Source organism: Schistosoma mansoni (genome assembly GCF_000237925.1).
Source record: "Schistosoma mansoni, WGS project CABG00000000 data, supercontig 0148, strain Puerto Rico, whole genome shotgun sequence".
In the NCBI taxonomy this organism is placed as follows: Eukaryota; Metazoa; Platyhelminthes; class Trematoda; order Strigeidida; family Schistosomatidae; genus Schistosoma; species Schistosoma mansoni.
The window spans coordinates 262,978-281,563 of NW_017386045.1; the positions used below are offsets into that span (position 1 = coordinate 262,978).

General features: G+C 35.0%; 1 protein-coding gene across 1 annotated transcript in view; it reads left to right on the plus strand.

The window, feature by feature from the left end:
• Positions 1–2,660: 2,660 nt before the first annotated feature.
• Smp_125130 (hypothetical protein) overlaps positions 2,661–18,586 on the plus strand; it is a gene marked incomplete at its 5' end in the record, with an annotated part of 36,026 nt that continues 20,100 nt past the window's right edge. The window contains 3 exons of the mRNA XM_018799364.1: positions 2,661–2,663; positions 8,779–8,853; positions 12,600–12,870. Coding sequence (XP_018646613.1) covers positions 2,661–2,663; positions 8,779–8,853; positions 12,600–12,870 — 349 coding nt within the window. The remainder of the gene's footprint in view (positions 2,664–8,778; positions 8,854–12,599; positions 12,871–18,586) is intronic.

The following is an 18,586-nucleotide window of genomic DNA, read 5'->3' on the forward strand; positions in this document are numbered from 1 at the left end:
GTTTACTGTTGTATTTTTTCACTGTTTGTATATTATTTCAATAATCTTCTTTTGTCCTTTGATCTTTGATCTGATAACTGTCGACGATTTGTTTTGAATGTTTGATAAACTGTGAAGACTCTTTCAGAAAAATATGCAGCATTAAAGATCAAGTTTTACATGTTTTAAGTTAAGTATTGTTATTGAAGATACCACAGGTATTGTAGTTTGACAATACTTCACCAGTTACACCTTCTATAATTGAATCACGCCCACTCAGTGAAATCAAAAGTCAGAAGCGAGGAGGTTGGTAGATATATATTTGATAGATTATCAATATATCGAGGAGTGACTGATCTAATCTGGCTAATGATCGCAGGAGATGTTGCGCACGCAGTTCCGAAACGTGATCTGATGCGGATGCATGACCGAGCGCTTTCAGCTAAATGAGTCCATTAAACTAATTTGGTCAGCATCCAATGTCGAACACTTACATAGTAACTGAGTTTAGGGATTTATCTACAACTACATTATTAACTAAACTCTATGTTCAACAATATTACAGAACGTGATTATAGACATAATAAGTGCCACAAAAGTTTCTCTATTTAACTCTATAAAGAAGCCAATATTTCAAGAAGGGGTATTCACTAGAACAAGATACTAATCAAACCATTAATCACTGTTAACATCATTATTTCATTTAAACTTCCTCCTGTCAATGAACCATCATTTTTTCATAGTTGAAATCATGAGTCCATTGAAGTTAGACCACCATGGAAAACCTGGAAGCATTGGACGGTCGTTTCGTCCTATTGTGGGACTCCTCAGTGGCAGTGCGTATCCACGACCTCGAACCCAGGACCTACCAGTCTCGTGCCCGAGCACTTAACCATCATTTCAAACACTACAATTAATGTGAATTCAATTTCGAACTAGCTTTGCAATGAAAATACTCAAGATGATAATAATTTTAGTAAAATATTCTTGTATAGTGAACCATTTGAGTTCATTTAATTTTTCATCGACTACATACAACTTATTAATTGAAATAGATAGTGATATGCTTGATGCTATGACGAGTTGACCTTACTCGGTGAACGGAACGAAGGTCAAAGACACAGTAACACTATAGGCTATTCTAATCCGTTGTCCCCGACCCCGCTTACTAGAGTGAGAAGTCCATGTTGAAAGTGGTGAAGATATATTCCGTAAGTAGCCTGAAGCACAAGCAGTTGCAACAGGAAAAAATCAAACGTATATATTCAGCATAAAATTGTCGATAGGAAGCGTTACAAAATAGCATACTAAAACATACAACGGACCAATAGCGTTTGAGATTTTCCCAAATGGGAAATATGACATGAAATCGAAAAGAGCGCTTTTGGCGCGAAAACAAAGAAATTCAAATTTTCAAAGTAAAATTACAAAAATAAGTCATTTATCAAGTGAGTTCTGGGGATCTAACATCCTCAACAGATAGATTGTGACTAACAGTAAAATCCGGTATGTGTGTGTTTTATTCTGTTCAGAATTTGTTAGCTGAATAGGGCTACATCACCAGTATTGACATTCACATTGAAACTAGAACTGAGTACCTTTTGTTCCAAATGTTCAATGAGATATTCATTAAGTTACTAAGTTTAAATACTCCCTGACTTATGTAAGAGGTGTGATATTCACATTATTATTGGTAAATTGAGTTTACGTTATTCCATTCCGGCTAGTACATTGTTTTCGAGGTGCCACTATTGCTTGTATGTTAAGTAGTATCTTATTCATTTTTTCATTTAGTTAATCTAGGCAGAATTCATCCAGTCTAATTTACATGAGTATTTTCCACCTTAATCAATCCTACCGTTCAGTGTTCTTTGTTGATTCCTCCATCTCAAATATGAATTTGTAACTTGATCTAATATAGATTTATGATTTCTTCATAAAGAACAGATTTTTAAATTGTACTAGTTACCGTGTAATAGGGCTTTTATTGTAGCATCAAATGTTTGTTATCTTTGTGTGACTATTTGTTGGAACGATCCTAAAAATTTCTTGCAATAGACATGACAAGCTCAGGAAACATTAAAAAGCATTTTATTCAATCAGCGTTTGATTAGAAGTTTTGCTAGAAACACATATAGAGGTTCTGATTGACTGATTACTACATTGCTACTATGTTTAGTAGTATTCTAGAATTTTCAGGAAAACTCTAGGACTTTTAAAATACTATAAAAACCCTATATTTTCTGTACATAAACGAACCTTGGAGTAAAGTGCTTTCCCGCATATTTTGTGCCTTTTCTCTTGTGTTCAAGTTGTTGTGTAGTTCTAGCTTGAGGTTTACGAGACTAGTTTAGGATCCGAGTATGGAGTTCAATCAACAAGACTTATTACTATTGATTAAATTCATCAGTGCATCTAGTATCGATAACCTTCTAACTTGCTTATGGCACAGCGATTGATAGACACCAACACAAATCTTAACACTTTAAACTTTACCCAGCTCAGTATACTATCAAAAGATGAAGTTAGCAAACAGATTCTTTCATAAAGTAAATTTCTAATCATACACATGGCTACACCATGCACAAAAGAGAAACCATGTGAAACGTCAGTAATTGAACTAACATTAATTTGAGTAAATTGAAACACGCAACAATGGTTTATGAGCCAAACGAAACATGATGGTAAGAAGAATACAAAAGTGAGATAGTTCAACTTTCTAATGATCAAACAATAAGAATATAGACCACAAATATTCATAAGCATTCCACAATTTATGGCCTCCTGAATATTCGTTATAATGTTGAATGTGGGTCGCTTATATGATGTCGAAACAATATTTTTCCAGCTTTATTCAAATGACATAACCCATATTAATTATAAGATGTAGACGCTGCCATGATTAGATTTATTTTAGTAAGTACAGTATGTTTTCGTAATATTCGATTGTATTAATACAAATAAGACTGAATAATGGTTCAAGTTCCATTCTAATCGTATCTCAATAACTTACAAATAATCTAGAATTTCAAAACTATCGGATGCATAATAGAAAAGGTGTGTAGATGGCGTTGAGTCGCGATTGACTATGTTCATCACTTTAATAAGATTACGTGCCAGACATAGACTTGGGTCCCTCGATAGGTCGTAAACCAGCAGACTGTAATTGATCCAGATAAGATATATTTATTGGCGATCTCGTGGTGTCGAAAGAATACCGAGACCTGCCAAACAGTACAGGCAAAATAGCAGAGCGTAAGAGCGTTCGAACGAACAAGATAGACAACGGAACGAAGTGTTTTTGATACAGTTAAACAAAAAGAGCACAGTAAAACAATCACTGGTACAACTGGTTATAATAATAATAATTGTTTCCATTATACCAATCGTGTTCTCGTCATGAAAAGTAGATTACTACAGGTGTTTCAATCTGATTGAATATGTTTTTATTTATTATTTAAATCATTCCATAGCATTGTCGAAAAAATATTCCATAAACACCATCGATTGCCGGCTCAGTGGTCTATCGGTTAAGTACTGCGGCGCAAAACTGGTAAGTTCTTGGCTCGAATCTCGTGAGGCGAAGATAAAGCGAAGATAAAGTTGAAATCATGAGTCAATTGAAACCAGACCACTATGGATGCGCACTGCTGAGGGGTCTCACAATGGGACGAGACGGCCGTCCAGTGCTTCCAGGATTTCCCTGTTGGTCTAGCTTCAATTGACTCACTCTTTCAACTATGAAAAATATTCCAATTTGTCTAATTGAATTAAACTTTAACTGATTCCAAGTTAGTCCTTAATTGTCAAACTGATTTATTTTAGTTGTATCCAAGAAAAAAATAGTCCAAATATATACATGACTTATTTACTAGATTAAATTACATGAAAACAATAGACCAAATAAGTTTACTTTATACATAGTCTAGATGTATTGTGTACAGATCTCTTGTTTGTAACTAATACAAACCTATGGATATCCGCAAAATCTTTCATTTGTTGTAATTATTCTTAATCAAGATAACGTTGTGAAGGTTTTTAAACTGGTCTGGTTTTCAACAGATCAGTTATTAAACTTTTGAGTTAGAACACATCATTATAACATGAGAAACGAGATTCGACCTGCTTCTCTACTAACACTTTAGATATTTGGTGATAAACCAGTAGTTTTAATCAGTTGATCCAAATGTGGTGTGGATTACTTATATCCACATAAGTAGTACATAACGATGGTCGCGCATTGAATATATTTCAGTAGATGGATAAGGAGAGAATGGGAACGGGACTCAAGTGGTATGAAAATGAACGAACAGTAATAATCGGAGACTATTAACTGATATTTACAGAAGAAATAGTCGAGGTTGAGACATGGTTTGCAAATGAACTGTTTACTGTATGGTTGTCGGATTTTAGTGAGAAGGTCTGCAATTTATGTGTCGAATACATTCTCTTGTCCTAACTCGTCTTCTTCTTCCCTACACAAACACTAGGCTCAGCACTAAATCACAGTACTTGATCACATGAAACGCACGATTGAACTATCCAACAATCAATCAAGGACTAAATAAGTCCAGAAAGGTAGTCTATTAACACAAAATACAGAGCATTCAACATCGTGAAAGCAATTTTACATGTAAAATTGTCTCCTTTAATTAATAAAGTTGGATCTGTTAGTTTTTATTTATTAGTTAATGAGATCTTAATTTGACTGACATATCTTAAGAAAATTCTGGGTGGATACAATTTTTATTTTAATCATGCTTTATTTTGATTTGTGTATAGATGACCAAATGGGTCACTAACTGAGTAATTACCTAATAAAAAATAAAAGATATAAGGGTTTCTCATAGTTGAAAGCGTGAGTCAATTGAAGCTAGACCACCAGGTAAAGCCTGAAAGCACTCGGCGGCCGTTTCGTCCTATTGTGGGACCCCTCAGCAGTGCGCATCCACGACGTCGCCTCACGAGATTCGAACCCGGGCCCTATTAGTCTAGCGCGAGAGCACTTAACCGGTGGACTACTGAGCTGGCATCCCAAGGTGTTTATGTCTAGCTTCAACCAATCCACGAAGTTGAGCAACCGTTCACCAATTGTCTTCAGTGAGTTTCTATCTCACAACAGATAGGTCCTGGGTTCGAATCTCGCCAGGCGAGGTCGTGGATGCGCACTGCCGAGGAGTTCCATTGTAGGACGAAACGGCCATCCAGTGCTTCCAGGCTTTCCCTGGTGGTCTAACTCCAATTGACTCATGCTTTCATCTATGAAAATACTAAATCTCCACAAACACCCTTTCTGATATAAGGGTTTGTCAAGTGAAAATTGAATGTTATCATATATATGTTGCATACAGTGTAGTTAAGAACATTAATTAACTAAAGAGATCAAACTGAAGTTTGCTTGACATTAATACTTCATGTTTTGATGTTGTGAAATGTGTTAATGATTTAAAGAACTGTCAATCACGGTTTTGTCATAAACATCCGTACATATGTCAAGTAGATGTCATCAGTAAGTTCATATGGGACTAGATACATAAACCTCCGGTCAAGTTACAAGATCAGTACTTTTGTGTTACTCACTTATAAATAGCCAGTCAGAAAAGCAACACAGAACTCCTATAATTATTTTATGCCTAAAAAATGACGAACTAGGAATTTGGGTAAATAAATAAGATAAATAAAGGGAAGCAAATATTTTCCCTTTGAGTTCATTAATGATTGCCATTTGTATGTCGGCTAAATCATCACAGCGTAAGATTGATTTGTTGACGATAGATATAAACTCCAAATTGTCCCTCCGAAAATTCATTTAAAGTATAAAATGATCCAGATTCGACTCAGTAAAGGGGTCCGTGGTGAAGGTTAGTAAATTAGCAAATCTTGCAGCAACCAATCAACGGATGTAGTACTTAAAGCCATCATTTGTAAACAGTTCACCCATGTACCGAGATAGTAGCTCACGTTTGAACCTATAAAATATCTTAAAGAATCGACGTGAATGTAACGACCGTTCAAAATAGAACGACGAAAATTCGATGAACTACGCATCAAAAGCTAACACCTATGTAAAGGTTGGGCGTTTAAAGCTTACTAGTGGGATCTATTTGAAACCCTTACCTAGCCAATATGACTGCCGTCCTTTTGGTGGGATGGTTCATGAAAGAACTCGATAACCTTTTGCATATCTATGAACAATCGTCCTTCACCTAAAACGCTGCCTCGGTGTACTTAATAAAGATAGAAAGATGTTGGTAATTATTGACAAGCATTCAAAGTATTTTGCATGTTGCCAATAATAAATAACCATCCATACTATCATTATTATAAGTAGCAGAATTACTAATAGTTACAGTAGATGGAGTACAAGCAAGATCATTGTTGTACTAATCGCTTTTAATTTTAAATTCTTAGCCCCTCCGATCATTCGCCGTTTTTTACATATTTGTCTACTAATAAATCTTTTTACCCGAAAAATTCGGTGTTAAAAAACCTTGTGGTTAATAACCATGGGTCATATGATTTCTTAGCCTTTGCTTCTTCATGGCGATAATCTATCTATTCATGGTTCTCGGCCTCTGATTTTAAAGCCTCTAATCTATTCCGAATACCAACTTTCAAAATTATAAGAAAACAGTACACATGTAACCTGTTAGACTTGCCATGTCGAGCGATGATAGGGAGCTGGAGTCACTCGTAAACACATAGAAAAGAATACAAAGAAAGCATTTGTATTGAACCACGATATTGGATATTGATTGGAAGCTGGCTCACATCACGCCAATTTTCAAAGGAGGTCGACGTAATAAACCCTCAAGCTACCGACTAGTGGCCCTTCTCTCTATACCTTCTAAAATTATGGAGTCTCTAATATAAGACGGTATACACGAATACTTATCATCCTTAAAGTTCTTCTCACCTCAACAGCACGGTTTCAAAAGGGGTCATTGTTGTATGATCAACCTGCTGACTCCGGTGGATAGATTGACAACCATCCTTGATCTCAAGGGGAAGGTTGGCGTCATTTACCTTGATTTCTCAAAAGCTTTTGATAGGGTCAACCACATATGTCTTGTCAATAAGCTTAGACGATTGGGTATAAAACACCCTCTGATTGACTGGCTCACATCATATCTAGAAAACCGACATTTTAATGTCATTGTTAACTTCACTCTCTCTCAAGCTATGGAATGTCCTAGTGGGGTCCCCCAGGGCTCAATGCTAGGACCTCTTCTCTTCTTGATTTACATTAATAATCTTCCTCAAAAAGTTTCATCTGACTTATTGCTTTTTGCTGATGACGTGAAACTTTGGAGAGAGATATGTAACCATAAGGATATACTAGCACTTCTGGAGGATCTGACTCGACTTCAAAGTTGGGCAGACGACAACGTACTTACCTTCAACACTTCAAAGTGCAAAGTAGTCCATCTGAGACATGTTGCAGACTATAGTAAACTTAGAAAACTCCCCTCCAGAAGTTTTCCAAGTCGAAAAAGATTTAGGAGTATTGGTACCCTACGACTTGAACTCGTACACTAACTGTGACAAAAACGCCTTACAAGTTAACCTTGCACTGGTAATGTTGAAACGCATTTTTGGCCGGTTTCACAGTAGAACCTTCCACATAATCTTCAACAGTTTTATTCTTCCCCATTCGGAGTACGGAAACAGAGTATTTCCTCCCTCCCTCCAAAAGGATAAGGACACTTTGGAACGTATCCAACGTCGAGCCACGAAATCAGTTTGGGGACTCAAACTCAAACCTTACGAAGAGCACCTCCAATCACTTAACCTTTACCCGTTAGAGAGCAGGCGACTTAGAGGTGACCTTATGACTTACAGTATCCTTCATACCTCTGGTCATCCGCTTAAACATCTTCTTAAGCTTAAACACAACACTAACCTAAGAGGTAACACCCAGAAACTGGAGACCCAACATAGTAGAACAAACTACAGACACAACTTCTACTCCACAAGAGTTGTCAAATTCTGGAATTCGCTGCCGACTGAGATAGTCCAAGTCCCAGAAGTCCTTTGAGAGGAAAATTGACTTATTCTTAAGGACTAAGGATAACATATTATTTTACTATTTTTTTTCCTCTATTATCGTTAATATACCTAGGTTTTTGCCTGGAAGTATTGATGATCTACTGCTTCTAGACACGGAAGCTCGTTAAGCGAAAGCTTCTTTTCCGTCTACAACCATTTGAACCATTTGATCTTGAATTTCACTCTTATGGCGCGTGCTTCCAAAAATGTTTTTGTTACTGCGCCCTGTATAAGTTGCAAACTTTCAGCGCTATCTTACAACTCAGTGTAAATTTAGTCATCAGAGTAGGTATTTAAGTTCTAAAGTTTTAATTTGAAATGACTTAATCTGCTTCTGTCCCTTTCATTATTTCACATGAAGAGATTTATCTTTTAGAACGTTGTTTACCAAATTTTTTGTAATGACAGAAACTTTTTTGCTCCAAAATATTGATTTTGTTTGTGATTAGATACACGATATTTATGGGCAGTCGCTGGAACGATCTGAAATCAGTTTCATTTCGAAGAATGTTGAAATATTTATTCATTATATCCTTTACGGTTTCATTATTACACCTGGATAACTGCACTTCTGAAATATTTTCTGGAATCGCTGACCTGAATCATGTATGTTGAGTTATTACTTTTATAAAGGCCCAGGAATCTGATTACTTTGCGAAGTTCTGCTTCCTATCCAGTAACAGTTCTATTCAGTTTGAATTTGCTTTTCTGGAGGTAAGTGTACTCTTTGTAACTCCATATTGTTAGTAGTATGCTCTTCCAGTGAAACTAAAGTCATTTTGGGACGCCCCAAGAATGTGGCTGGCAGCTTCACGAAGACCCCTGGTTAGCATTTTCTTCATAAGTTTATATACAACTTCTTATTTGAATCATCTTGAAATGTTAAGTTTGTTAACACATATCTGTTTATATTTTATGGTGAGTCTATAACAAGCGCCACCAATAGTACGAATAATCATCCACCCAGCATATTTTAAGAGATAATTATGCATATATTCAAAAATGCGCTGCAAATTATAGTTTACCACTGATTCTGTGCTTTTTGATTTAACACGGTTAGGTCGTCAGTGTGAACTACATTATTGTTGGAATTTAGGAGACTATACGAACTTGTATGTGATAAATGGGTTGTATTTTTACAAATGATAGCTAAACATTTATTTTAAGGAGCTTTATAATCTGTGTTTATTCACACGTAGTTAATGTCATAATACGACAGTGATTATTTCAAAATAATTAGACTATTTTGCTGTTTTCAAATCACATAAACTGAATGAAGGGAATGAGGACTTTTTATCTAGTAATTTTATTTTAACTGCATTTTGAAAAATTAGCTAGTCAAAACATTGAAGTTTTTCAATAGGAAGTAACAATTAAATCATGTACCATATTCTAAACAATACCAAACCTTACACTTTGAACAGTACATTAGGTAAAACTTTCTTCCTGAAGAAATCAGTGTCGTCAACAACTGTTATTTATTCATTGGCTTTTTTTAAATTTGTAGGATATGCACACACTAATATTTTCAGTTTGTCAAGTCATGATCACTAAACTGATCTGGGTCGGTAGGTAGGGTTTGAGAGATTTCCACAATCAACTGTTGGGTAAGCTTTGGGTCATAATATAGGTCTGGTTACAATGGTCTTGATGTATTAACTCTTTATTTTTCCATAGATTTTGACTTTTAGGATCATCTTACTATTCTTTTAATCCCGTGGATTTCTATTTTTTTAATCAAATCATATAATCTATACCTAATTTCTTCTATAACAGTTAACACGGTTATCACTTCTATGGAATAGCTCGAATCATTAATGACATCTGACCCCGCCTGTAGCACTTCTAGGGCTACTGCCGGTCCCAAGCCCGGGTAAGGGATGAGGGTTGGCATTTGGTCAGCAACCCCATCCCGTAGAAAGCAACCTTACTAAAACAACGCTAACCAGAATAAGCGAATCAAGTAATTAATATGAAAAGTGGTAATTCTTAAGGCTAATCTGTAAGCTCCTTAGTAATCATAACTGGACCAGAACTAAGAACAAATATTGCAGCGATCCTAATGGAATCGACTACCCTTTTATATTAGATTTAAACGTTCAACAGTATACAAATTAATGATCTTTACATACATACATCACCTTCTACTACCATGATTATTTTCTGTATTGATTTCATATGGCGGTGTAAACAGGTTCTACAATGTTCATGACTGACCGATTGAGTAACGGGTTGTTTACTTCATGTGAAAAGATAATGGTACAGGTTTACTTCTTCGTGGGAATTACAAACTGCTTTGGTCTGACTAATGCAAAGCATTTTGTATCTGCATTTGTGTTCTATTGCATAAGGTTGAAATGCTTCATACAGTGACTAGCTAATATCAATTTTATATATGAAGAGTTTTCACAATTTTGTTAGATTCGTGTAATGTATGAAGTTTTGAAACGACCTATCATACCAAATGATCTATATCACTTTTAAATTGGACAGTTTAGATATATACTCGAAAACATGTTGAACAAGAGAAGAACGAAGTTTTAGTATAATATATTGTGTGAACAATGGAATAAGGCTAATCTATCGATTTATATTGGTTTCATTTGGTTTAAAGTCCTCACTAAATCAAAAGAGTGTCGTTGAAATGCATTTATGGTACTGGATGCAGCACAGAACCCTGAGTAAACTACATTATATTGGTTGGTTGATTCAACATTTTGTTTCTGGGTCTACATTCAACAGTTTCTGACTGAATTTGAATAATTTCCTTGAAGTATCTGGTGACTTAGTAGTTTCTGTGTCTGAACGAACTTTCTACCGAAATTATTCTTGTCATGTATCTTCCTTAATTATTATTCAGCACATGAGCCAATAATTCCGAGAAATATCTACATGATCTAATGGTGTATGTTCTATTTCATACCTTTTTAACCTTAAATGGAAAATTTTTCATTAGGAGCCTACACAACGCTGACACGTATTATGAGCAATTTTAATATCTTTGGGTCATTCTAAATTACTAATTTAATTAAGTTGAAGGATAACATTTAAACATGATACATTGGAAAGTTTTCTTGGTTCACTTCAAGAACCCTTAGAAGTGTGCGTCACCTGTCTGATATGGAATCGGACCCTCATACCCCACTACGAAAATGTCTTTTTTGAATTACTAGGAATTTCACTGTTTATTTTCAGGCCTAATGAAAGTAAAATATATATTCACATGATTAAATGTTTGTTTAAGCTTCTCAATAATTGTATTCGGTAACTTCTATTCTAGAGCTTACAAATTTTATTGAAAAGTCCCGAAAAAAGTTATTGTAGTCAAATTGTAAAATACTAAGTCCACAACTAGTATTGGAATTATAATACTGTATTAAAGGTCAAAGAAAGTTATGTTTTGGAAAATATCGGAATTCATTTTGAGGACGATTAGATTTATTTTAGAGTAGATATTCACCAATTTGAAGGACCTTATAAGATAGGTTTGTTATAACCATACACACTTGTAACAGCCTTATTACACTGTACGAATTTTACAAAAAAGTATTTTATCAACATCGAATAGAAAAATTACGGTTAGCAGAGGAATTCTGGATGCGCGTTTCATCCTATTTAAAACTCATTAACTTTATATGCCTGCATTTCCGTGTTGATACTCACACTGAGACTCGTGCTCAACATATTTCGGGGCAGTCAGTTCGTAGGACGTATATACTAAGAAAGATCAATCACCTCTTCTTCCTAAAAACGGTCAAACTCAAACTCTTTCTAAAATGATACTATTTACACAGATATAATTTTAATTCTCTTCAAATCGTCAAAATATTCGAAATATCCAATGTTACTTCAGTCAATACTAAACGACTCAGAGCTCGGCACATATATATATATATCAGTTAAAGCTTTCATACTCCATTAGTATAAGGTGAAGTTAACTAGGTAAACAGCAATGCAGTTGAAATAATTATCGAGGCAGTCGTAATGAGAAAGACTCAACATTTAGAGTGAGATTTGAGGAAACTTGATTTGAAGAAAAATAAGAAGTAGTTCTAGAACTCAAGATCCAAAGCCATTTCACCCAACATCTCCAGCCACCAGTTGTTATTATCGTGTGGATCCAAACTAGTTTGTCTGTATTTACCAGCAAAGTCTACTAGTCAGTGACTTCATGAAACAGTGGCACATTTTGGTTCGTTTAACCTTAACTTCCTTCTACATCAGACGACATCTGTTGAGATGAATGATGATTCAGCATAACTATTACATATCCTAACCACCTCAATCACGTGAATATTTACGACTCGATCAATCAACGTGGTACATTTTATAAGCACCCTATATCCAGCTTCAGTATTCCTGATTTAGTTGTTCCACGAAGTTTGAACAATTTATCAAACACGTTTATGATCAGGAAACTGTCTTTTCTACACATCACTTTCATATTTCGTCTTTCTCTCCTACAGAGTAATACGGAGTAGATTACCATATAGTGATCCTCTTTTAGAAATCCAATGACTGTCTGTTCTTGTTGTAAATATTATTTTCTTTCTCTCTTTCTATTTACATAGTTTTCTTGTTTTAAAAGACAAGCACTACTAAATAGCTTATCAGCAAATCAACTATTTCATCTTGACCCTTTCATGGATCGTTGGTGTCAACGAATTAGTTTATCCGATAAAATTTATGATGAATTAATGATAATTTCAAATGAAAGATCAATTAATTGGGCATCAATTATGACTACAGTGATAAATAAGATAAGTGAATATTTTAACCGATTGGAAGAAATACCAGAACGAAAATTACCAATAAATAATGCTTCATACAACGGAACAACAGGTAACATATTGCGATTGTTAATTTAATTTATAATGGACTGAATTACCCCGTTGTTGATGTTTTGATTGAATTTCGACCAGTTTTAGTTGGTATATGTGGATCCAGTGCGGATTGCCTCAATATAACTATTATGATACGAGAGATGAAATGAGGCTAGCAGTAGAATAAATGAAGCGTGTTTCGTCTTATGTAGGATTCTTCATCCGTATGTGCATGTGTTCCAGAGTTGGTGTTCACACTGGGATTCGAACTCAGTGCCTTTGGCTGCAAACATCAGTCCGTTATTTAATTAGTTGTTAAGTCTAGACGGATGCTTACCTGTGCAACAAGTATTAATTTTAACTTAATTTGTCGGGTCCTAATTAAGACTAAACGCAAATCCTGCATTCAACTGCTAGCCACATTCCATATATTTTCTGTGTAACCATTGATTATTATTAGTATTATCTAAAATACTGAAAATTCTTCTCGTACTTGCATTCAGTATAATCTTACCGATAAGTCTTTAGTATGAAGTTCATTTATCAGTCGTCCAAAGCAGATTGATCAATGTTGTCTTTGTGAGTCAGAAAATACTTAGAGTACATAAAGTATTTGTTACATGATAAGTCTTGTTGATTGAACGCTATATTCGGATCCTAAGGTATTCTCATAACCCCCAAACTAGAACTACACAGCGACTTGAACACGAGAGAAAAGGCACAAAATATACGAGAAGCATTTTTACTCCAAAGGTTCATTTATGTACAGAAAATATAGGATTTTTATAGTATTTTAGAAATCCTTGGGTTTTCCTGAAAATTCTAGAATACTACTAAACATAGTAGCAATGTAGTAATTAGCCAATCAGAACCCCTACATATGACTTCATTTTCGTGATGTTTCTAGCAAAACTTCTAATCAAATGCTGATTGGATAAAATACTCCTTTATGTTTCCTGAGCTTGTCATGTCGAGTGCGAGAAATTCGCAGGATCATCCCAACATGCATCAACATAATAATGGCCACTTTTAATCAATAACTAGAACTCTAATAAAGTACTTTTCAGAATTTTTGGAAATTAATAGCCTATATTTCTTGTTATAAAATGTCTGGAGATTTCAGCGAAACAAACAGCTGATACATGTTTTGATAAGAAAACAAAAAAATGAAGTTGATCTAGTCACATCTTTCAGACTAACTGTGTCCTCTTCATTACTTTACCAAAATTGATAGATATTTCTTCAATATTTCATTTACTCAAGTTTTAACTTACTGTCATCAAAAAGTACTTTTAGTAAACTTCGAGTTAAAAGATTCAAAGTATTTGTCATGTAGCTATAACATGAAATAGGTTACATAATTACACATCATAGGTAAACTTTATAAACTGATCGTACGACGATAGGTGTACTAATAGTAGTAATAAGTGTAACAAAGTAAAAATGGTCATAGTCAATAGTTTAATTAATGAAGTGGATCGAACTTGGATAAATAGAATCACTATCAATATTACGCAGTAAGAAGTATGTGTAAACAGTTGGATATTGAAGAATATAAGCGGAAAGAGATGAAAAATGACAAACAAATATGGGATTTAAAAAACTAATAAAACTATTTAGTAAGCCATATCCGGCCAAGGTAGGGACAGGGGTGTCACTAATGTCTTCTGGACACATAAACTAGGGTTATAGTTTACGTCCCTATAACTACTGATACACGTAGAAGACGGGGTCGGATCCTATTAGCAAATTACGATGGTATACGATAGATCACTCAAACATAATTCGGTTTTATACACGGTATGCCTGCTATCAAATAGATGTGCCAAGATAGAACTATGTATTGTCTTTGTCTGGCTTTTTCAAAACCAACATGGTAAATTTGCACTCACACACTAGTCAAGCTGCCTGGTGGTACACCCAATATAGCTACTTCCTCAGGAGCAGCTGACTTATAGACGGACATCAAGTAGGCAAACTCAGGTAACTTATCCCTTGTTTGAGGAGATATCACTGGTCTACTGGAAGATGTCGACGCAAAGTTGGTTATGTAGAATGTCGTATTGACTGCTCTTGCTAATCTGTTATTTAGGATATCGCTAGTAACATCCCCGTTGAATCTAAGTTATAGGAATAGAATTTTCTTACCGGCGGTGAATATTCTCAGATTATTTTTCCCTCCATACATTTATTTTTGAAAAACGACGTGGATAATCGATCCCCGTCAGAATGTTACTGACAAACTCCAACTTCTTCTTTATGGGGTATCATCTGAGCAGATATTTTTTGGTCTGCTTGTCAAACATCTAACCAAACTTCTTTTGTAAAGGATGAGCGTAAAAATATAGAAGTTTGTGGATTAGCTAACTAACTAACTAACTTTGTGCACAAATCATCTTATCTACCTAGTGTGTCATATTCTATGTAGTTATGAGTAATGTAAGTGAATGATCACAATCATATTGAACACTATTTAACTTATCTATTCACTTACTCCCATTTTAGTACCGCCATTTAATGAAGTGAATTTAACAGATCTAATTCATGTTCGTGAATATCAACAATCTCGAACTTGGTTCCCTCAAGTTATAACAATGGCATGGTCATATTTTAAATCAATCATTCAAAATGAACAAGATTCATTTGTTTTAAGTCAATGGATTTATTGTCAATCACCAAATATTCCATTAATTGTAAATAGACCATCATGGTGGTTTTTCACATTTGATAGTTGTAATGAATTAAAGCTAGACGTAAGCTATTTGTAGATAGTATATCTTATTCATTGTTGGATGTTTTATATTAATTACTTATTTATATCACTGACTGAACTTACTTACTTACTTACTTACTTACGCCTGTTAACCCTCGTGGAGGAGCATAGGCCGCACACCAGCTTTGTCCATCCAATTCTGTCCTAGAAAATCCTTTCCAGTTCTTTCCAGTTAAAATTCATTCTTTTCATATATGCTTCTATTTCCCGACGTAATGTGTTGGGAACTGAACTTAAACATCTCTAATTAGATTCGAATGAATAAACATATTTTTTATAGTATGACGAACTATTCACTTTATTCTCTTATATGCAGTACATTATCTACTAAATGAACAGAAAAGCACCCGAAAATGCTTGATACGGTGTACATATTGAACATCGAAAAAAAACGCGATGCAAGTCAACATACAAGTATTCTCTCTCATCTATGTGGCTAGTAGGTACAATAAAATAGTAGCCATTACTTACTTACGCCTGTTACTCCCAATGGAGCATAGGCCGCCGACCAGCATTCTCCAACCCACTCTATCCTGGGCCTTCTTTTCTATTTCTATCCAGTTTTTGTTCATTCTTTTCAAGTAGCCATTACACATCAAGAATATCCAACAGCTAAAATGGAAGGGGGATAATTTCAGTTGTACGTAAATTCTTAATCACTTCTTCTCTCCTACTTGTATAATCTAGCGACTTATGCATGCTAATAGAGAATTTCGCGAGGCGAGGTTGTGGATGCGCATTGCTGAGGAGTCCCACAATAGGACGAAACGGCCTTCCAGTGCTTCCAAGTATTCCTTGGTGGTCTAGCTTCAATTGACTCATGCTTTCAACTATGAAAATACTGTAATCTCCACAAAAACCCCTTCTGATTATAACAGAGAATGACTTTTTTAGAAGCCGAAAAAAAACATGTGAACAACTGTGAAACAATAGTCAAAAACTTTTTTCAGAAAATACACCTCATAGACATGTTGATAACCTCTGTAGTCGTCAATATGTTATCTGTCACTTATGAAAATGGGACTATCTTGATTAAACTTGTCATTTCTCTACAACAATAGAAACGATCAATTAAAAGCGTAATGATAACACTTTCAAATGATTTATACTCTTTTTCTATTATTGCACAGGCTGTAAAATACATGGGTTATCTTTTTTTTTTCTGGTAAGGATTTTAATTATTCCATCATTGATGGTTAAAGTCGGGTTTCTTCTTGAACATCCTCTGATGAGATATTTATAACTTGTATAAAATACCATAATATAACCATTTTGTTACAATATCTAAATAACGAATGGCTTATAGTCAATGATAAAATTCAGGATATGTGTTTCATTTTATTTGGGACTCATTACTTGGATTTACCTATATCCCAGTGATGATGTCCATATTGGGACTTGAACCCAATATCTTTCACTTCAAATGCCCAACATAGTGTCTATTGAAATAGTAAGTTCAAATCAAATTTTATTCCTGAATATACAACGGAACTATTCAAACCCTTACTAAACGATGGATTAAAGTATCTTACCAGTTGAAAGATCGGATGGCTTTATAGACTCAGTAGTGAAAGGTACTGAATACAATGACTAATGTGAACCTCCACACTGGAATCCATGTCCATCCAGTCCACGAGGCCCGAATTGGAAGAATGTTACATCTTAAATTTTACTGTTGGTTGCAGACTTTGTATTTTATAACTATTGACATTTCCTAATTCTTTGATATCTTCCAAGTTCAAGCATTAATTAAATTCACTTAGTGTTGTTTGTTTGAATCATCATGTTTAGGACTGCAACTCATCAGTCTCTTTTTAGCCATATGTGCATACTGTGCGTAATACCTTAATTCACAAGCATTGTAAGCAAAGGTGGATAGTGGCTAGCAGGACGTGCGTTTCGTCTTATTTGGGACTCAGTAGCTAAGTGGATAACGCGATGGTGTTTGAAGCGAAAGGTACTCGGTTCGAGTCCCAGTGTGAACATCAATATGTCTGAGATGCAGGTACATCCAGCTGACGAGTCCCAAATAGGACGAAGTGTCGCGCGTCCTGAATTCCACTGTTAGTCACTATCCATCTTTGCTTATCAAGCATTAATTGTTTTGCAATCGTTTTCTTTTTTCTTTTCTCACTGTTCACAAATAGAATATGATCGAAACTTCAATGAAAACATAAAAGTTATTTACAAAAAATAAAATAGCTTATCGTTTGACATTAAGAAATGGAGAAAATGGTGATCTATTTCATGAACATTTCTCTTCACAAGAATTTGGTAAATATTGATTTTTGCTACTCAGTTACATGTACTAATAGGTTGGAATTCAATGATCTAAAGACTGAACGTTCTCCGCAAGATTTGATGTTCCTAGGTTTGGGGTTATGGCTGAACACTTTTTAAGATTAATATGCCAAGAACTAGTAGGTGTTCAATTCATTTTAGTTTTTAGTGTTTCTATAATTACTAATAGGAATATAAATGTTAAATCATATAGAAATTCTTAGATTTGTCCAAAACGTACTTCATTGACAACAAGTGGATCAGGAAATAAAGACTAGAGAAGATAGTGAACATGTGTGAGGCTGTTGTATGGAAGTTATAAATAAACAGCATATTTATTTAAAAAGCGTTTATCATTTTATACGGACACCACAACTTCGCAATTGACTGATCACTTGGTGGTGATCAATGTCATGCGTGTCAAGTCCATCTTAGTGCTGATTGAATGCTATCGATCAAGTTGCAATGTGGCCACTAGTCTAGGTGTCTCGACACTGTGTGCACTATGTTGAGATAAGATGGTGGTTGGAGGTGCTCAACAGAAAACCCTGAACCGGTGTTGTCATGCTAATTGACACTCATCTCTTAGGTGTACTAGTCATGATGCATCATGGAACAAAGCAGTGATAAATTCTGAACCTGGCTCAGGCGGAGACAGATGACCGGCGTTTCTCCAACAATT